The sequence below is a fragment of the Arvicanthis niloticus genome, chromosome 2 (assembly GCF_011762505.2).
Source record: "Arvicanthis niloticus isolate mArvNil1 chromosome 2, mArvNil1.pat.X, whole genome shotgun sequence".
NCBI lineage: Eukaryota > Metazoa > Chordata > Mammalia > Rodentia > Muridae > Arvicanthis > Arvicanthis niloticus.
In genome coordinates, this window is record NC_047659.1 from 1,961,629 (window position 1) to 1,983,990 (window position 22,362).

General features: G+C 41.9%; 1 protein-coding gene across 1 annotated transcript in view; it reads left to right on the forward strand.

Moving 5' to 3' along the window:
• LOC117702776 (disks large homolog 5-like) overlaps positions 1–17,487 on the forward strand; it is a 33,663-nt gene extending 16,176 nt beyond the window's left edge. Inside the window, exons 5-6 of the mRNA XM_076928201.1 lie at positions 13,237–13,409; positions 17,373–17,487. Coding sequence (XP_076784316.1) covers positions 13,237–13,409; positions 17,373–17,487 — 288 coding nt within the window. The remainder of the gene's footprint in view (positions 1–13,236; positions 13,410–17,372) is intronic.
• Positions 17,488–22,362: the final 4,875 nt, after the last annotated feature.

Sequence of the window (22,362 nt, forward strand, 5' to 3'; positions counted from 1 at the left end):
CAATGTCTTTGCAGGACTCTAAGTAACAAGGTTGAATTTACGGGTTTTACCACAACACTGCATGTTACACAGTGTTCTTTTACTATTTGTTCTCTCATATATTATTACATCCTGGCCAGAGTTGCCCTTGTTTCCTCTCCTTCCTGATCCTCCCCTTATCTCTGCTTCTGGCGCACCTACTCCTCCTTCATTTCCCTTTAGAAAAAGGGAAGCCTCTCAGCATATCAAACAAACATCATACATCAAGTTGCACCAAGATTAGGCACCTCCCCTCATATCAAGGCTGGAACTAAGCAACGCAGTAGGAGTCAAAGTGTTCTTTAAGAGGCAAAAGAAAGAGATAGAGACATCCTCCCCTCCTGCTCTTAGGATTACCACAAGAAGATCAAAGTAAACACAACCATAACATATGCAGAATTGTCTAGGTCAGGTCCATGCTGGCTTCCTGGTTGTCAGTTCAGTCTCTGTGAGCTTCTATGACCCCACATTAGTTGATTCTGTAGGTTTTCTTGTAACACAGTGTTCTTAGTAAGTACTTATTAATATACTGAAGGAATATATAGGGGGTTGATCCGGTACTGCTATGTATTCAAATGGTAAATACTGACCCCCAAGATCTGGCTACTACACCACTGTATTCCCCAAATACTTGATGTTGAAAATTTTCTGGGTTCTTGATGCTGCAGCAGTCTGGCATCCTGGAGAGGCATCACAGTCTGACACCTGCTGCTGGTCCATCAGGACTAAAGGAGACCTCCTGTTTTCTTTGTCTCCTTTGCCTTCTCCTCCTCTTCCTCCCCTGCCTTTTTTCTATCTGTATCTTTATACTATCTCCTCCTATCTCAATCCTCTCTTCTCCTTGTGGTCCCTACCTGTGACCCACACCCCACCCCCACAGCCTGGTAACTCACATTTTACCTCACTCTTTTTCCCCCCAGTAATTGGCTTTTGCCAGTTTTATTTAACCAATAGTTTTAAATTGGGGAGCAAGGTTTACACAACAAAGGCTGGTGTACATGAAGATCCTTTTATCTTGGAGCAACCAGGTCTTGGGGTTCAGAACTTAGCATTTCAATTGCACCTGAGCAAACCCTTAAAATATGCATATTAGCACTTAGGTAGTTTTATGTTTAAATAAAACATGAAATAGGGAGCTAAGGTGCTATGAGAACTCAGAAAAGCTGCTGAGAAGAGGTCTGTGTTGCTGTGTGTAAGCGATCGATCTTCTCTTATGAATGTGAAGGCCCTGAGCAAGCAGAAATACATGGAAATGAACAGATGCTACCCAAAGTAGAATGAAGGCCAAACATGACTATTGCCAGGACGTCATCACAATGAGAGAAAGCAGATCCTGATCAGACTCCTCAGTGCCTGCATGTTCTAGATCAGTAGTTCCGCATGAAGTCTTGGGCTCACATCCCCAAAAAAAGAACAGAAAGAAAGGAAAGGAGGGGAAAGAAGGAGTGGGAGAGATGAAAGAAGGGGAGATTGGGGAGGAAGAGATGTGTTATTACAGCTAGGGTGGTTTTTCAGTTATGGTAAAGCATTTAACTACTTCTCTGTGATTAAAAACAAAATCAGATTGTGTCAGGGTTTGGAGACCTGTGTTGGAGCTAAGCAGTACCCCAACTAGCTCCTTTTAATTTTAATTCTTTAGCCATACTAACATATTTCTGTTAGGAGTCTCGGCAAGCGGTGACAACATTCGCCATTACAAGATGGCGAAGGCATCTGGTGCTCCCACAAGTAAACAACTAAACTGGGCAGGTGCAAGAGGCAAAAGCCCACCAAGCCACTGCCCATACTGGGCTTACAGTTTCTGGAGTCTGAGTTGAATCTGCAGAACTTCCTGGTGAGAGGAGAAGTCTCTGGAATTGGAGCTACAGGTTTATTTTGAGGTCCTCTCAACACTTGCTTCTTGTGACAACCACACAGAGTGATCATCAGACCTACACATGAGTACAGTGTCATTCATCCACATGCCTACAATAAGTAAATAAATGTGATAAAAGTATTTGAGTGCAGTTTAGGTATACAGACTTAGTTGTAGGAGCTAATTTATTTAAACTTCTGGTGTATCAACTTTATTATAAAGATTCTAGCCAGCGATGGGGATACTGAATGACAAGCTGTGTGCTCAGAACTGGACCCTTTTCCCTGTGGTTGTATGGCTTATCCCACTCACCAGCAGTTTCTCTAACCCTCCTTTTAATGATTTTTCTTCCGTCCTTAGAAACAGAAGCTGCAAGAGTCTGACAACAAGGTGTCAGCCCAGGGTAACATAATCTTCAAAGGTCTTTTACACTCTGATGAAAGTCAGGGAATTCAAAAATTATATAAGAAGCATTAAAATATGCAGAACAGTGGAGTGCAGAAAATCTGTTTGATCCCAGCACTCAGGAGGCAGAAGCAGACTGATACCAGAAAGAGGGGAAGTTTGGGAACCAGGGTCAAATTAAAAACAAGACCCAGACCTACCTTGGGAGTTACAGTGTTGAATCTGACACTTTCTCTACTTCCTCCTTCTGATATTTTCACTTTATTGACAGAAACATTTTTTTTTTTTTTTTTGGTTCGTAATACTTGAGTGCTCCTGGATGTCCTTAATAGAAGAGATTGGAAGGTGAGGTGGGAAGGAGTAAATCTGGTGTAAAAGTCACTCACTAACTCAGATTCATTCTTTGACTGTGCTAACAGTTCTCTGGGAAACTGCTACATGTCTGGACACCAAGCACATGTCAGCTGCAGAGCAGTTGGTCTCCAAGTGTGATCTAGGATTAGTACAGTATCACCTGGCGATCGGTGAAATGCACAACTGCAAATTTCTTCCAGACCTGATCCTGGAATGGAATGTATCCCAGGAGTCAGTAGGTTTCCAGGGATCCCTCCAGTTAATTCTGGGTCGCCCTGCCTTGAGATGGATCACTACTGGGGACCCCTGCTGGCAGTTGCCAGCAGTTGGCAATGTGCACATGGAGGCCGAGGGGCGGGGTCTGTGGAGCAGTCTATGCTCTACAGTGAGAATCAGGCTCCACATGGGATTGTTAGTCAGGGCACCAAGTGCCTTGCCTTGGGATCCCACGGAGAAGTGGGTGAGTCCCAAGTCTCTTTCGCAGGCCCCATGCAACCTGCCTTTATAGGCCTTGGGAATCTGCTTAGGGCCTAGGAGGGGTGAGGCTGGTCTCAGGAGTGGGCAAGCATGCAGAGGTGCTCAGGGCAGCCCAGCTCTGAAAGTCCCTTCAGCCCCTACAGGCCTCGGGAGGAATTGCATGCACGTGGTGCACAGACATCCAGCAGGGAAAGATACATATAAATCAAAGTAAACAAACAACACTCCAAAACCAAGCAAAACCCTAAAAGCTCCAAATATGTCGCCACACTAATATTACCTAAAAATAAAGCCACATCTCAACATGTGTGGGAATTCTCAACATGGAAATTTGGGAAGTCTTTATCTGGGAAATCATTATTTCAACTTTATAGTCATCCCTGAGGCTGTACTTCAAGGACATGAGAGGCAAATAGCTCTGTATTTCTCTTTTTTAAACACTCTGAATGAATACTCCTTTCCTAAGAGGCTTTAGAACAATACAGTCGTGGCTCTCATTAATTTTGTTTGCATGACTATTTCAGGACCATGTGAATGCCTGCACCATATTTTAGGGGTATCTAAACATATGACCTAAAGGGTACGGTGTGGATACAGTTTTCATCAATAAGTGGGTATTCACAGAGTAGACCATGATCTCCATGCCCCCTAAAAACTACTTTGTAGAACTGGCTAGCTGGCTGGGAATTCACAATGTAGCCTGAAGCTCATAGAGATCCATCTCTGTCTGTGAATTCTGGGGATACAGCAGTGTCAACACAGGTGGTGACAAGAGCTGTCAAAGTGTGAAGGCTTTGAAAATGATGTTTTCTAATTCACAAAAATGCAGCCATTTCTCTAATCAGCTAGATCAATATACCCAATGCATATAGCCACAGAAAAATACCAAAATAATGACCAGAACAACAAAAAAATATCAAAACCTCAAATCAGTGGAACAAAAAGCCTAAACCTCAAACCAAACAAAACCCAAACCAAAATCAAACAAACAAGCAAATAAACACAAATCACTATGAGCAGTGTTCTCTTGCTGCAGTTTAGCAGTGGTGAACTAAACCATGTGGCCAGCCTTGAAGGCAGGGTATAAAGGCAGTTTCAGGGGTAATAGGCTATGGAGACTTTCTTTGCTATGTCTCTTTAGGGCCTTTTTAGATGAAGCCTTCCCAAGGCTAAGGATGAAACTTATTATAGGCTTTTGCTCAAAGACTTTTAACCTTAGTTAACTCATCTCCTTTAAAGATTATCGCAGACAGATCAAAACTAGTATTAATTTTTACTCTTCAACTTTTTCTCCTGAATGCTGACAGCTATGGATGTGCTTCTGCTCTGTCTAAAGCCCTGCCTGCTGCAAGCACAGCAAGAGGGGTATCCTGCACACCTCTGTGTAGAAACACACTTGCCCTGCCAATCTGGAACTTCTGCTCAAATATTTCTACTCCTAAGAAGATGAACATCTTCTTGATGTACAGCAATAATTTTGTAGCACATTGTATAATATACACCATATAACATAGACTATAATTTCTAGCATCCTAAGTATTCTTCATGCTTTGTCCTGCTTACCCATAGCTCCCCTCCTGTTTTTCTGACACATATTGCACACAGCAGCACTGACTTGGATATGATATTTCTTCCTTGGCTGTGAAATGGCTTCTGAACCTAATGAATTACAGCTTTGTTCATTCCCAAGTAGGCACTTTTTACATTAGTTAGAAATATTGAATTTTCTTAGGTTCTCGGCTTGAAGTATGATAGCAGCTCTTACTGTTCCCAAACAGGTATGTCTAATAATGTCTTGGTCCTGACCTATAACATTGAGAAATGAATAATGGCAATTAAACAGTTGCAGCAGTAGAATTCTCTGAAATGCTATTTCACAGAAAGTTTTACAGTTACACTTTTCAGATGATCCCTCTGAAACTCTAATATGTCATTATTTATCAAAGGCGTTTTAAGTGCGGAGCAGGAATCTTAAGTTCTGTCTGTGACACTGGGTTTAACTTAATTGTGGATGATGCACTTCATATCCTGGACACATCCTTCATGCCACACACAATGGACAGCAAGTATGTAGAAGAGTCCACAGTATGTCATGCTCCATAAGTTTAGGAGCACCCATCTTGAAAGAGAGCATAACCTCCTCTGTTATACACTTTATTAGCACACCACATCACCCCCAACTTAGACCATTTGCACACATCCTTGTGGTTCAGATTAACCACATACTACTGATCATTATTCTCTCCAGTGGGATTCATGACTGCATGGTAAATAATTTGTAGTGTCCTTAGGTTCTGTTTTCCAACAAGATTCAGCAATATTGATTAATCTGAGAAGTTGAATTTGTCTTTCACATTGATATTTTGGCCATCTGAGGCTCATGTATGAATCTCATCAGCTGCAGGTACAACACTGGTTGAAAGCTCAGGTCGTTCTCCCTGAAGGTCATGTTTGTTGTTGTTGTCCAGTTGTACTGTCACGAGATTCATAAGTGAATCCCATATATGATTCCTTTATTCTTAGCTGGATCTCATCAGAATTTCTGGGTCTGGGAGGCAACATCTTTGCCCTGAATGTAGTTCATCATGCTGCTTCTGGATACTTTTGGAATGGTGCCAGCTGTGAACATGCTTTTAAGCTGATTTCACATTATCTCACAATACTCAACATAGCCCATGAGTGTCAGGGAGTTACCTGAAATTTCCCAGCCAAATAATTGTTTGTTCCTACAGGGTTAATCATTGAATATTCTTTATTGACCTAAGGGATGCTTTTTGATAATTTATTGATAATTTATTTCTTCTGGCATAATATATAAAGCATTTGCTAGCTGCTCTGTGAGGAAGGATTATATCTTCAGCAGGGTATTCCTGTAAATATGTTGACCATTGTGTGATTTTTCAGCCAATACTTTCATGCCTGTGTGCTAATTCAAGATCCAAAATTTCCATGGGATTACCTTCTGTCCAAAGAGGTCAAATGTGACTCTGAAGTGCTCTCTAAATGCTTTCCAGGATCAGTCAATGCCAATGACTCTAGCTTTAGCATCCTAGTAATGGGTAAATAGAAACAGGCAGCCATTAACTGTAAATGATAGTGCTGCTGACTAGGGTAGCTTCAGATACTAAAGGGGTCTACTGCCAAAGGCAACCAGTGATTAAACATGTTACTCAACAGACTTTTTTCCTGAGGTCAGAAAATCTAATTTACTGGTAATAACACCCTGTGGCCAGTGCATAATCTATGATGTTTTTTAACTCCTTGGGGCAAGTGAAAAAAGGAAATAGAGAAAATTCACATATATGCACAAATACACACATACACACACACACATGCACACACACTGAATGAATGAATGAATGAATGAAGCAAAGGGCAGAATCTAATAAGTTTATACATACAGTTATACATGCATGGATACACATGCACACACACACACACACACACACACACACACACATGTATACAGACCTACAGATAGACATGTCTATATTCACACACTGAAACTTTAGAGCAAAGCTCCAAAAGCAGGTTCCAAGTATTCGACACATATATACATATATCAGTAAACACAATTGGTGGAGAGTAGGAACAATGTTCTAATCCCCTTTAACACAACCTTTACATGGACACACACAGTCCATGGATGGAAGACACAGTTCTCCAGCCACACCACACCATGCTTTATTCTTTCATCCATCATTTATATATCTCAGCAAACTCTTTCAAGCAGTATACAATTAAATGTGAATATATTTCAGTTTCCTTCCAATAAATGATTATGATAAAAAACAATGTGTTAATACATCATTAGAATTAAAGGAAATAACATTATGTATTAAGGTTAAAAAAATGAAGTTAATCTTATAATCCCATGTACATTCATAACCAAGCAACTTATTACAGATTAACAAAATGTAAGCAAGAACAGTAAGTTTCTCAGCTAGTTTCCCTTACAGGAAGGGAGCAATTGGCATTAATAAAGAAAGAAGTAATTGTTTTATTTTTTATCTTTAAAAGTAATCTTGTAAAATTCTTAAAAGAATCACAAATCTAAACATTTATATAATAATCATTCACATCTACCTTAAATCCTCAAAATGCATATCTACTCATTAGCAATTCTTAGTAAACCATATCAGAAAGTTGAAGTCAAAATAAGGGTATAAGTCACCAGTTAACTCCTTTCCACCCTCAGTGAGGGTCCTGTAAGCCAGTGCTACCATGGTTTTGTTCTCTGAACACAAAAAGGTCCAGAGCTTTAACTAATAACAGTACGGCTTTGTGATCTTCATAGTGTTCCCTAAGATTTTTTACATTAGAGTCAGTAGTAAAAAACATGGCTACAGACCTTCATTAAAGACTTTATTGTTCCAAAGGTTTTCTAAGTGTGGTGGTCATTGTCGACAATCTACATTTTCTTTAGGGTGGGGAGTGAATCATGATGTGCTCCACCAGCAAAGTCTGATAGAAATCAAACATTAATATTGTGAATGCCAGAGACACTGTCAGGTTAGGGAAAGGAAGCACCCCTAATGTTTTCAAAAAACTCATAGATTAAGAGGGAATGTAAGGGCAGGAAGCAGAGCAGTATTTCATAACAGCATAATGTCCTCAGGACACAGAGTCTTCATGGCCATGCCACACCAAGGCCTAACCCTGTGGCTGTGGTAACCCATGGGCTGCATTCCATAAGTTTTAAGTCTTTTGTCCTTCCTCCTGCATGGTTCTTGGCAAGTCACTTCACACAAGCTGTGAAACTGGAGAATCTCCAGTTGTTTGCCTTTGGAAGAGCAAACGACTAATACAACGAGAGAGGAACTGTCCTCACCTCTAACCTACATTATCTTCAGCAACACTTGTGAATAATATGGGACCCACTTCAACACAGATCAGAAGAGATAATATGATGCTATTGGCGTTTACTCTGTCAGGGTAGCATCATGATAGCATCACAGTATACCATGCTGGATTATCCACAACATATGGAAAGCTGAGAACGATGCAAATGATAGGAAACCCCAAAAGTTCAAAAATACCGGGGACCTAATTGGTTTTACCCCCTCCTCCCAGCCTGAGCTCTTAAGGTCATTTGGAGGAAATTGAAGGGATGCTGCCATTCTACTTCCAAGTCTTTTGAGTAGGTGAGCAACTCCTTCAGCTTCAGCAAGAACTACAGGCATTCCTCAAGTCTTTCCTGCTCTTGTTCAATAGATAATTGTGATTTGGTGGAGGGTTATAAGCATTTGTGTGTTTTTGTGTGCACACACACATATGCACAGATACATACACACTTGTGAACATACACACACAAGTACATGTGTGAAAACATGAAAGCACACTGTCACCTGTTTAGTTTCCCTATTAATGCAAATGCAAGTGGCAATAACCTGTACTACTGTAGAAAAGAAAGTTAACTTCTGTTGCATGGAGAAGATCACAGTGTGCAGAGGAGATAAAGAACTCTGGCAAAGTGCACAGACAAGGTGACACTTGGAAGTCCTTGTCCTTGTAGCAAAGCCCACTTAGTAAGTTCTCCAGGCTGTATAGTAAAGGCTTGGTTCCCCAGAAAGACCCAGCCCCTTGCTCTCACCCACTGCTTCCCTGTTGCTTCAAGATAAACATTTTTATCCAAAAGGAGCTCTCTTAATCATGGAATGCCTTACTTCATGCACAAAGCAATGATGTCAGGAAACTAGAAAATCTTCATACAAAATCTTTAATTCCTATAAGGTGATTGTATCAGGGATTTGATTGGCTAACAGAAGGCTGATGATCTCACGGCCAAATGATGTATGATTTCATACCACAATATATTACATGGAAGGGCTGGACCACACTGTACATTTTCATTCTTTGACTGATGAACATTTAGATAGTCTCAATTTGGGGCTGCTCTAAGGAATACTGCTAAAACCCAAATGTCCCCTAGTTTTTCTGTGGACAGCCAATTCTCATTCTGGAATCACTGGGTAACCCAGAGACTGCAGTTCAACTTTCTGAAGAATTGTACATGACTTCTGCCAGGGCTCTATCATGCACTGCCAACAGCAATATCTGAAGGGTCCTCATCTCCCCCAAATTTCCAGGAAGTCAATTTTAACACAGTGTGAACAAGGTTGAGATAAAAGGAGCTACTGAGTGCTGCAGAAACAGAGCTATAGTGTATCATGAGCATAAATGGGCTGCACTGCTCTGAGACAGACCTGTTCTCACACCTCACCATGGCTGTGGGAATTCTGCTTCTGTTGGAAGCAGCTGCAAGCACACTGCTTTTCAGAATGTTTCAAAGAACAAAATCCAGGCCAAGTTCCACAACCAAGATAACTGAGCCAGTGTTAGGAAAGGTGGAAATAAAATGCTAGCTAGCATTGAGGATGAAAAGAAAACAGGCTGTAGGGGAGAAACAGTAAACCCCTGACCTTCCAGTGAGCTGTTACTATTCACCCAGGACAGAGAAGGGACACAACTGCCCAGCCAGCCCTTCTGTCTCCCTGGCACCTTGATTTGCCAGAGCAGCCTATTAACCTTCATGCACCCCATTCCTTTGGTTTCCACCAAATGATTTTATTGTGGATGAATAGATTTTTGCCTCTATAAACTCCTGAGAACTTTTATATTTACAACTACAGACTTTTTGCTCCTTTGTTTCAAGGTGGACATGAAAAAGTTGGGAGGCTTCATGCAATGTTCGATGGATAGAGAGTGGTAAGAACCTGAGCGACCATAGCACTTTCTCATCTAAGTTGGGTGCAATCTTTGTTAAAGATGTTCCTTCCATGAGCAAGTGACCATACACACATACACATGCAGGAAAACACAAACATGTTTATGAGAACACAGATACAAACACAGACAAACAGACAACCAGCCAGCCAGCCAGACACACATACACACACATTCATACATACAAGCAACCACACCCACAAAAGCCCATACAGGCAACCACCCCTTCACATATGCTCAGCATGAGTACACAGATGTTCAACCATCCCTGGGTAAGCACATATATATGAATGTATGTGTGCTCATAAACACAGACAATATTGTACAAAGATCTACACACATGGCCATATGTGCACATGCAGATATACATATACATTTACAAACATACAGACACAAATACTGAGAGGCTCACATCCATACTCATACACCCACATGAATACATAAAATCACACCACAAATACAAGCACAAACAACACACACACATACAAAAGCCACTTGCACGCACACACATAAACACACAAAACACACAGAAACACACACACACACACACAAATGCACCCACACACATCCCTTCATTACCCAGAGAGGCAAACAAGAAGACTGGTTTGTTTCAGCAACCTTTCAACTTCACGAAGAGTTATTGGGTTTTCCGTGCTGTCTACAAGGTTCTTAGATTCAGCCAGGCTCTCCTGCCCTGGCTTACACATTATTTCCCCTTTCAAAACTTTTTGATCCTGAGATATGTAATTCTAACTGGAAGTTACAATCTCTGCACAGCAAAGCTGGACCATGCAACAGCCATCATTCATGAACGTCTCCTAACAAAACCTCTAGCTAATTTCAAGTTGATCCATCATAGTCTGCTCAAAAAACCTGCCACAGATGAGTTTGATTTGAACAGAAGGAAAGAAATGTGACCCACAGTCATTATCCAGCAACTTTGAATGGATTGCATTGTAAAAAATATGAAAAGAGCACCCAGGTCAGTCAGTAGGTGGCTAGGAAGTCTGAAAACAGTGATCAAATTCTACTACAAAATCCTGTAATCAACAACACTGGAAAATATGGATGTGATGGACCTGAACCACACAAAGATCCAACCAAGAAAGAGAACTTCAGACCAATTTCACTTATGAATATCCATGTAAACATATTCAATAAAATTCTTGCAAGCCAAATCCAAAACCACATCAAAACAACCTGATCCATCAAGATCAAGTAGGCTTCATACCAGAGATGCAGGGATGGTTCAATATATGGTAATCCATCAATATAATCCTCTTTAAACAAACTCAAAGAATAAAAATCACAGGATCATTTCATTAGATGTTGAGAAAGCATGTGACAAAGCCAAAACTCCTTCATGATAAAAGGCTGGAAAAATCAGGGATCAAGGTCCATACCTAAACTGACTAAAAGCACTATACAGCAAACCAGTAGCCAACATTAAACTACATGAAGAGAACCTTGAAGCAATCCCACTAAAATCAGAGACTTGACAAAGCTGCCCTCTCTCCCTAACTATTCAATATAGTACACAAGTCCTGAACAGAACACCACTGGTAATGCACTAAGATCAAGAATTGAAAAATGAGACCTCATAAAATTGCAAAACTTCTGTAAGACAAAGGACACTGTTAATAGGAAAAAATGCAACCAACTGATGGAGAAAATATCTTTGCTAACTCTACTTTTGAAAAGACAGCTAATATCCAATAAATACAAGGAACTCAAGAAGCTAGAATCAAGAAACAAATAATCATATTAATAAATGGGGTACAGAGTTAAACAAAGAATTCTCAACTGAGGAATACCAGATGACTGAGAACCACAAAAGAATGTCAAATGTCCTTAGTCCTCAGGGAATTGCTAATCGAAACAACCCTCAGATTCCACCTCAAACCAGTCAAAATGGCTAAGATCAAAAACTTAGGTGATAGCAGATGCTGGCAAGGATGTAGAGAAAGAGGAACACTCCTCCATTTTTGGTGAGTTTATAAGCAGCTACAACAACACTGGAAATCAGTGTGGCAGTTCCTCGGAAAATTGGACATAGTAGTCCCTGAGGATCCACCTTACTGCTCCTGGGCATATACCAAAAAGATGCTCCAACACAGAAGAAGGACACAGGCTCCACTGTGTTCATAGCAGCCTTATTTATAAAATCCAGAATCTGGAAAGAACCCAGATGCCCTTCAAAGAGGATTGGATAATGAAAATGTGGTACATTGATACAATGAAGCACTACTCAGCTATTAAAAACAATGACTTCATGAAATTCTTAGGCAAATGGATGGAACTAGAAAATACCATGCTGAGCAAGGTGACCCAGTCACAAAGGAACACACATGGTATTCACTCACTGATCAATGGATATTATCCCCAAAGCTCAGAACACCCAAGATATAATTCGAATACCAGATGAAGCTCAAGAAGAAAGAAAACCAAAATGTGGATATTTTGGTCCTTCTTAGAAGGGGGAACAAAATAGTCATGAAGGAGAGACAGAGAAATATTGTGGAGCAGAGACTGAAGAAAAGGCCATCCAGGAACTGCCCCACCTGGGGATTCATCCCACATACAGTTCCCCACCCAGACACTATTGTTGATGCCAAGAACACTTTCTAACAGGAGTCTGATATAGCTGTCTCCTGAGAGGATCTGCCAGAGCCTGACAAATACAGAGGAGGATACTTGCAGCCAACCATTGCACTGAGAATGGGGTCACAAATGGAGGTGTGAGGGAAAGCACTCAGGCAGCTGAAGGGGTTTGCAGCCCCATTGGAGAGGCAAAAATATGAACCAACCAGAAGCCATAGCTCCCAGACACTAAACCACAAACCTGTGTACACATGGAGGGAGCCATGACTCCAGCTGCATATGTAGCAGAGGATGGCCTTGTGGAACACCAATGGGAGCAGAGGCCCTTGGTCCTGTGAAAGCTCAATGCCCCAGTGGAGGGGAATCACAGGATGGTAAGTAGAAATGGGTGGGTGGGTGGGTGTGTGGAGGGGACACACACTTAAAAGCAGGGGATGGGAAAATGGTATAGGGGGTGTTCAGAGGGGAATCCAGGAAAAAGGATAGCATGTGAAATGTAAATAAATGATCAAATTTAAAATAACAGAAGAGAAGACATCATTGATGTCATTACAGAAACTTGTGGCACAGACTCATGGAAACTTCTTAAAGAACTATTCTGTTCTGTGAGGTCCACTGTGAGATCACTTGAATGTCAGCTACCTCCATCTGTTCCCCATCTGTTCTCTGCTGTTTTTTGCCAAGCATTATAAGTTTAATATGGAGCAAGAGAACCCAGTTCAAAGTAGCAAGGTTATGGCATATACCAGGCTGGGTAGTCCAGGATACAGCCTGAACTCATGTAATTCTTGAATCCTTAGTTCACAGAGATATTTTCTTCTTGGTCCAAACCCTATGACAGGCTGAATATTAAATTCAGGTTGCTTCATTTACAACATGAGAAGACAACGATGAACATGCAGAAAATGACCAGCAGGATGTGTGATGCCATGGAGAATTGCAAGAAGCTGATTGAAGAGAACAATTCCTACAGGTGAGTCACTGACACAGTTGAGACCACACCACTAGGCAGGGGATGTTCTGCCCTTCTAAGACTAAACAAATGTCAGGGCTCTGATTCTATACTGTCTGCCTTTAACAGGAGGCCTGCCTCTAGGCAAGGGTCTTGGATTTGTACCCTTTGAACTCAGTTGTCCTAGGTTTGAACAGTGTCTCAAACAATCCAATCATTATTCTTCCCAACTCAGGATTCTGTATATAGAAAAGATTTGCACCATGATGGGAATATGAATCAAACCTCAGCCCCTAGAGCTCAGACAGGAAATGTATAGTTCTGGGATCCATGAGACACATGGAAAGTTTGCATATATTTGAAACTCCTATCCACTCTCAGAGGGGATTTGTCCTCTAACTGCTGATGGTTTTCTAATACCACAGACATATAAGCACCCATGTGGACGATGGTCTCTTCCTTGAAGTACATGAAACCCTCTTGGTTTCAGGGTTTTCAGAAGTACTTTGAGCCTTGTGGAATGTGGCTTGTCTCTGGATTTGACAGGCTTCTATTTGGTGCTGAGAAGTAAACTGTGGCCCCTAGTCTGCAGCTGTCTTTGGATGAGGGTCCTTGCAGGGAGGATGGTACTTGGAGGAGTGTTGGGAAAATTGAAGTTGGCAGGAAATCATGGTTTTGGGTTGTTTGTTTAGCAGCAGGCACTGCCGTCTCCTGAGTGAGTGTACTCAGCTGAAGCACTAAGTAAAGATGTAGTGGAATAAGAACAGAAAGCTACTGGGGGAGCAGATTGAACTGCAAGTGTGCTGTGAGGAAACAGTGTAGCTCTGTGCGGAGGCCAAGCAGGTTGCAGCAGGTAGGATGTGGTATCAGGGTCTGATTGCCCTCATGTCTAACCATAAACATGGACAAACCCATGTATCTGTCCACAGACTTATCCTGCTACTCACCTATGTCTCATTTAATTCTTCACTTATTTAGTCATTTACACTCTATGCAAGTAGCCTCTTTCATAAGGTTTGGTAAGCAAATGTTCCTGCTCTGCATGAATCTGCAGCTCATGAGGGAGATAGACTGATCACACTTCAAGCACCTACATGCCACTAAGTTACAGGAATGCCATGTGGTATATTCTCTTTACAGTAGCATGGATCTTACAAGGAGGAAATAAAGGGCCATTGCTCACTTGCTTTATGGGAATCTCAGGCAGGAAGCAATTTTCAAGGTTGAGAGACAAGGGAAAATGCCAAATGAATAGTTCTAATTATTGTCTTTGGGGGTCTTTGGTTCTTTTTCCTTTTCCTTGTATCCCAAGATGGTCAGTCACTTCTACACTATGTAGGTCTAGGGACACAATGACAGAGCCTGAATAGCAGCTTGTTAGTCATGTTTTTTTGTGAGTGCTGCTGGAGAGTTCATTCCTGGCTCTTGAATTCTGAAGCTGGCTGCATGAATTGGAGTTCACTGCTGTGAGCTGAAACCATGACCAAGGCAATTCTTTCAAGGACATTTAATTGGGGGCTAGCTTAAAGGTTAGAGTCTTAGTATTTTATCATCAAGGCTGGGACATGGAAGCATCAAGGCAGGCATGATGTGGGAGTAGCTGAGAGTTCTACTTCTGCATCTGAAGGCTGCAATTCGAATATTGACTTTCAGGTAGCTAAGAGGAGGGTCTTAAAGCTCACAACCACAGTGACACACCTACTCCATCAGGGCCACACCTTGTAATAGTGCAACTCCCTAGGAATAGCATACAAGAGCCATCACACCGGGATATGGGAAAGGGTTTTCACAAGCTGAGGGTTGTTGTGAGAGATTTGAACCTACAAGAGAAAAATTACTCCAATCATATCAACCAAATATGAACAAGAAACATGTGCTTCCTAATCCTTTGTCAGCAGGAAGGATGACTGAGAGGGTGGAGGGTCTCACTTGGGACATTTGCATTGGATAGCCTAAATTCCATTGCTCTTCCTACATGATGAATTACTCATTGCTTTCTGATCACTTATGTTTTCTGAGGTGTGTGTGTGCATGTGCGTATGTATGTGCATGTGTGTGTGTGTATGTCTGGATTTATGCATCTATGCAATTTTGTGTGCTTCTATAAACCACGTTACATGAGAAGCGTATAATTGCTGTTCAGTTTGCATTCTTGAAACATGCAATATAGCAACTCATCATTTTACATCTCCACTAAGGTCCCTAGAACAAAAGGACACATAACCTACTATAAAGTGAGATTTTCAAGTGACTGAAAATCTTTTGATCCACCTTGAAGTACTTTGGAGTAAATTAACAAAAACTAGTTAATGGGGGTGAGTTAAAGGCTGCAGTGTCATGCACCTCTGCCTGAGAGTCACCAAGGCTGGCCTAGGGTTTATGTCCTACAGCAATTGTGAGGTAGACAGCCTGCTTGATGGCATGTTTTTATATTGCTGAAACTGAGGTGCTTATTGGAAAAGTCTAGGCTCTATACTTTAAGGCCATGGTAGAATTTCACGTGGTAATGTGTGTCTTTAATTCTAGGCTCAGGAAGATGTATCCCCGTCTTCCAAGCCAGCCTGGGCTATATAACCTTTGCCTCAAAACAGTCAAAAATGCACTGGTGGGATGTGTCAACAGGGGAAGTTGTTTGCAACCTAGCTGGTAATCAGTTTTTGTCTCCAGAAGTCACAAGAAAGGAGAAATTTGATTCACAATGTATCTTTTGGGCTGGCCTGTCCTTGACCATAGGTCTTCCTTCCCTTTCCACAGGGTCATACTCAAATGGAACTCACCTAAATTTGTCATTAATTGCTAGGAGATAGAGTTGATAGGGAAGGCACCTGACACAGAGCTAACCAGATGTGGGGCCTTTGTAGTCAAAGCATCTTGAAAGGCTGGAACTCTTTCTCCCAAATAAGATTGAGACAATTGCATGCACCCAGGTCTTCTCAGGCATTGACTATCCCTGGCCTCCATATTTCAAAGACACCAAACAACCAATACAGATGCTACTGTTTAGGAAACTAAGCAAATCACATACAGTAATCCCAGGGTGATGTTTTCACCCTCAGTTCACTTCACCATAAACCTGTCACCATGGCTACACATTCACTGTGGTTTCTGACTCCAAAATCAATAACACTTCTTGGATATTTATTTGTAGACAGAACTGGCCCTGAAACTGGCTCTGCCTTTTAGGGATATGAGTCACGGACGTGACAGGTGTACTAAAGATTCAAGTGATTCCTGATTGACCTTGCCACTTCCAAACTCTGTGACCTGAAGCAGATGCCCTAACATTTCAAGGACCCTGTTTGCTGAACTTACTGTTAATCTCCACATTGTGGGGAACTTAAAACGAGTAGTGGCTTCAAGAGTGGTAGAAATCTTAGCCTTCTCTCAGCCTCCTTGCTTGGCTTCTCAGTCCCAACACTATGGATGTAATTAAACAAGCTGAGTATATTCTAGTTTCATAATCCACATTGAAATTTGGCATGAACACTGGTCAGACTTCATAACCACCTGGAGCACGTGGCCTCCCTTTCCCCCTTTGGCTCCTACTGGGTTCCCTCTCCATTTTTTCTATTTTCTTGCCTGATCTGAAGTATCAGCTTTGAATACTCAGATTTTGGGTAATTTGCCATACTCTGGGTATGGGCTCTGTCTCTATTTAGGACTCTGTGTATCAAGCTAAGTTCTTAGTAGAGCTGTTTCCACCTCTCCAGCACTAGATGCTTTCAGGAGATTCTAGCCCTCATAGATGGGTGGCTCTCTAGAGCTTAGATAGGAGATATGACTGAGAAGAACACCTGCCTGCTACAGACCTTTCTCTGCTGAACAAACTCCATGCCTAGCTTCAAAATATAGACTTGGGCCCCCACCACATCTGGCTGGACTATAGCTTCCCCTCCAGTTTAGTGGAGCAGGGACCTTGAATGAGTTCTATTGTTTCTGACCATCCACTTAAGTGGAACTTAGGTCCTTGCTGATTATGTGCAGTGTGCTCTTCTCTGCATGGCTGATGGTCAATGTGATCGTGCTGGTGCTGCGGGTGCACTCAGGGCCTTGGTCCTATGGTCCTTCACCCCTGCATCAGCCTATGTTTGTGTTCTAAGTGCCACTGTGTGACATGGCAGTAAACAAGATGCTGGGCAATTGTCAGACATTCCAATCGTTCTTGATGCCTATCAGCAAATCCAGCGTCTACAGGAACTGCTGCCTGACCCAGGCAATCATTTATGTGAAGCCTCTGCCTCCATGGTCTTCTTTGTGCTGGTCTAGACATGGTAGGTGCTGGCTATGGTACTGGGGTGCCAGCTGTCTTGAGGAAATCTCTTCTTCCACTCAAGCCACATTACCCTGTGCTTGGGGAAGTGCTGGCAGTGCTGGTTATGGATGCCTTCTGCTTGGATTTTTCTGGCTCCAGTTTGCTGGCTTTGGGAAGTTCATGCAGAACTATCCTGGAACTTGGTGCTTCATCCAGATGGTCCAAAAGAATTACTGAGATTCTTAATTGGATTAAGTTTATATTTTCATCAAATCTAACCTCACTAGTATCCTGAAAGAGAAAAAGACAATGGGACATTAAAATCTATTCCAGGGCTTGCCAGCTGGGTTCATAGCAGCACTACAGACAACCATAAAATTGACAAAGATAAGTGAGGTCACACAGGGGTCATAAGAGCATCCTGCTCCTTTTGTAGAGTACTTCCTAGGGTCTTATCACACCCATATACCCACAGACACATATGCACTGGAGAAGAGTCAACTGTTCAACATACATTGCTTTTGTCACTCAGTTTGCACCAAATATTAGAAGTTCCAAAATGTAGAGGCATTTGAGGATATCAATGGGACACATTGGGTGGAGGTAGCTCAAAAATATGTGTGACAAGAGTAAACTGATTGAGAGTCACAAATACAAGAGACTTTTCTAGACCAAAGTAGTAGCCTGATGAGAAAATATGAATAATAAACTAGTCCAGTGAAACAGAAAAAATGGGGCCTGGAAACAAGCAATGCAGCATTAGAAAAAGAACAATGTGCCTACCACAAGGGAAAGGACATTGTAAAAATAAGAGCCTTAATTGGAAGAAAACACACTCAACTCCTATGGATAAAAAAATAGCTTTGCCCTAGATTGCATGCTCTAAGCTCTGAGGATCCTAGGGTAACACTTAAAGTTGGGGAAAGAGCAACTGACTTCTGAATAGACCCATGGTAACTTTTAAGTCCTGAAGAATCCCATAGGCCAACTGATGTTGAAATCAAAAGATTTCAGTCCAAGGGGAAACAGGAATGCTACCTGTCTCCCACTGGACCAGCAAATATTCCACTGAATAGGGAAGAGAATCACATGTCACAGGTGTGTCAGATTATCCCTACCCACTGTAGGCATGAGAATTTTTCCATATACTGAAAGTTACCATCATCTTCTCTGATAATGAGCCACAGCCTTCCAGATACTCAAAAGAGGACCCTCAAAAAGTATAGTCTAGCATTCTAGTTTGCACATCTACCCAGTTCTATCAGCATGCCTGCTCCACTCCCACACCTCATAGACCTCCTGTATATCAGAGCTCTGTGGTAATCGAAGACACATGTGAGACACCTGCCAGAATATGCACCCAAGCCTGGATAATCACAGAGCCCAGCTGATTCTGGACGTATCCCCACTCTCTGAACTCCATCATCCTTCAGGTCTAAACCTCCATCTGCAACTGGGGTAGATCCTGACACTGGATCTCCAAGCTTGCTTGTCTCCCAGGAGATCTGCTCTAACCAGGGACATAGATAAGAAACCCATCCCAATACCTATGCCAGCTGAGAACCCTGCAGAATCCAACATCAATGGCATCTATCCTGCTCTGCTTGATCCCAATGGTTCTTCCAGTTTTCACATTCCTCTGCAACTGAGTAAGATCCTCCCCTTGTACCACAAAGCCTGCCTGTCTTCCATTATGTCTACCTATCCAGGGAAACAGAAGGATTGTTATAAGCAGTATCACTGCGAAGAAATAAAGAAAATCTTTCTATAATTCAATGAAAACAAAGACGCAGTATACCCAAAATTTTGAGACACAAGAAAAGCAATGTTAAGGGGGAAATTCACAGCACTGAGTGCTTTCATACTCAATCTGGGGTCATCTTCTCCCAGCAACTTAACAGCACACCTGAGGTCTCTAGGACAAAAAGAAGCAAACCTATCTAAGAGGAGTAGATAGCAGGAAATACTCAAACTCAGCACTGAAATCAACCACATAGAAACAAAGAGCTAGATACAAAGTGTCAACAAGATCAAGAGCTGGTTCTTGGAGAAAATCAACAAGAAAGATAAGCCTTTAGCCAAACTAAATAAAGGGCACGGAGACAGTACCCAAATTAACAAAATCTGAAATGAAAAGAGAGACATAACAAAAACAGGAAATTAAAAATTTATCATGTCTTACTAGAAAAGCTTATACTCAACACATCTGGAAAATCTAGATGAAATGGATGATTTTATAGACAGATACCACATACCCAATTAAATCAAGATAAGGCAAACTAACTAAACAGTCCAATAACCCCTATAGAAATAGAAGGAATCATTAACAACCTCCTAACAAAAACTTCCCAGCACAAATGAGGCTATTGGTTCTCTAATCTGGAATGAGTTTGCACAAATCATCTTTGAGGCTTTGAAGACAGGTGATATTGGCTCCAACACTAGCACTTCCAGATACCTCCAAATGTTTTCATCTACAGGCCCATGAAACAAAAGCTACTGCAAAGGGTGTGGAACCACACATTTTAGGCCATGGAATCACAGTGTACTACACCTGTCCAAGCTATTGGACCATGTACTGTCTGGCTTGTCCACTTTTCTAAGAGCTGTGGTAGCTACCAGTATTCTAGTGAAAGAAGCAGAGAAGTTAACTCTGGGTTAGCATCTTATACTTACATTCACCCCATGCAGTTGAGGCTCTTCTCAAAGGAACATGAGAACCCTGGCTGTTTAATGCACATGTGAACCATCCTTGAGTCTGGTTTCAAAATGCTCCTGGCATCAATCTTGCTAACATCTTGCCAGCTGATGACCCACAAATGCTCATCTGTAACTGCATTTGAAAACAAGCATAATGAAAGAGATCAGTCTAGACCTAATAGAAACCCCACATTTCATGTAAGATTCTGATGCAATGCTCTAGATGTGTTGGAAATCTTCATTAAACATGGACCCAGGTACACAGGGGCTTCAGCAGTTATTGTAACTGAAACAATTTGGACCCAAGAATTATAGCCCAAATATATGGTGGAAAACAAAGACCTGTTATCAAATATCGGACACCACTATGCTTTAGTTACTGCATATGTAGATGCTATGATCTATAGGGAAAAGTGCTTATCATGGCTGGCAGGAAGGACATTAGAAACAAAGAGGGATTCTTGGCTTTCCTCCAAACTATTTGCCTTCCTTTATGAGTTTCTTGCTTTCAATGCTGAGGACATAGACTTAATGACTCCCTCAGGGCCAGAGATAACATGGAAGTGTGCTGTGTGGAACCAACAGGGCTCTGTGAGGAGGCCAGCATGAAGATCTATGACCTATGTACCAAGCAGCAATAGGTACGATGAATGAAGCATCAGGGGCAGGTTGCCCTCATGACTAATAAACAGAGTCAAGCCCGTAGAACCATCCTCCACCTTATCCAGGCACTCTCCTATGTCTCATCAAGTTGTTCTGTGATCATTTACAAAACTTTGTGTGGAGTTAGCCTCTTTCAAGAAACTGCATGATTGGCAAACAACCCCTCCTACTCAATTACAAACTGAAGTTCATTAAGATAGATAGGGTGAACACACATTACATACTCACATGCCATTATGCTACAGGGGTTCCTTTTGTGTGCCTCCTTGACTGGAGCACAGAGCTTTGAGTGATGTAGTCAGGGACTGCAGCTCATTTGTTGGTAGGGGTCATGTGAGGTCACAGGTAGGAAGCATTTGTAAGTCTTGGAGCCCAGTGAAATTTCAAAATGTGTGGTTCTCATTTTCTATTTTCGGGGGGGTTCATTTTGTATATTTTCTCTCCCTTTCCCCCTGCATTGCAAAATGGTCTCTTAACCCAGCCTAGACCTTGGTTCACAGTGACAGAGCCTGAGTAGCAGCTTGTCAATCCTTTTTCATGTCAATGTTGCTAGGGTTCTCTCCTGGAGCTTCTATTCAGGAGCTGACTGGATGAACAGGGATGTGTGAAGAAAGGCTTCTCTCTGGCTGAGGGTTAGTGGGAGAGATGTGAGGCTTCAAGAGAAAGCTTTCTCCAACTCTCTCAACCTAGTCTGCAGAAGAAGCTGCTCACTAAGCATTTTTAGTCCCTAAGGGATGGATAGCAGAGTCCTGGGTCTCACTTGAAACATCAGCTTTTCTACATTCAATGGTTTCTCCAGTCCTGAGGTCTCCTTATTGTTTCCTGCTGACTTATGATTTCTGCTGTGTCTAGGGGAGGGGGATATGCATGTCTGTGCCAATATGTATATTGGTGGGTTGCTGAGAGGCCAGATAACTACATGTGGTTTTGTAGTCTTTCTGCAACACAGTCCCTTTAGCCCAGGTCTCTCGCTGAATCTGAAACTTCCTGTTTTGGTTAAGCTGTCTGACCACATTTTTGAATCTTCTGTCACCTCCCAGCAGAGCTCCTGGTATTGTCTGCTCTCAAGTCACTGCTACAAGGGTAAATTACTCATAGAGAGGAAGAACATGGGAGCTCTCTCCACATTTTTACAGATTTTATTGTTTTGGGTTTTGTTGTTGTAAAAATCAGTTTATTAACATGGACGAAGGCAATGCTGTCTGTTCCAGGTGTCAGACACACAACTTGGCCCACTGTGTTTTCTCATGAGCTTTCTTGTCATTAGCCTTAAATCCCTAGGGAGAGGGAGGAGGGTGTTGGTGACCCAGGATGGGTCTTATCCTACAAACCTAGGCTCCACATAACCCACACGTGAGT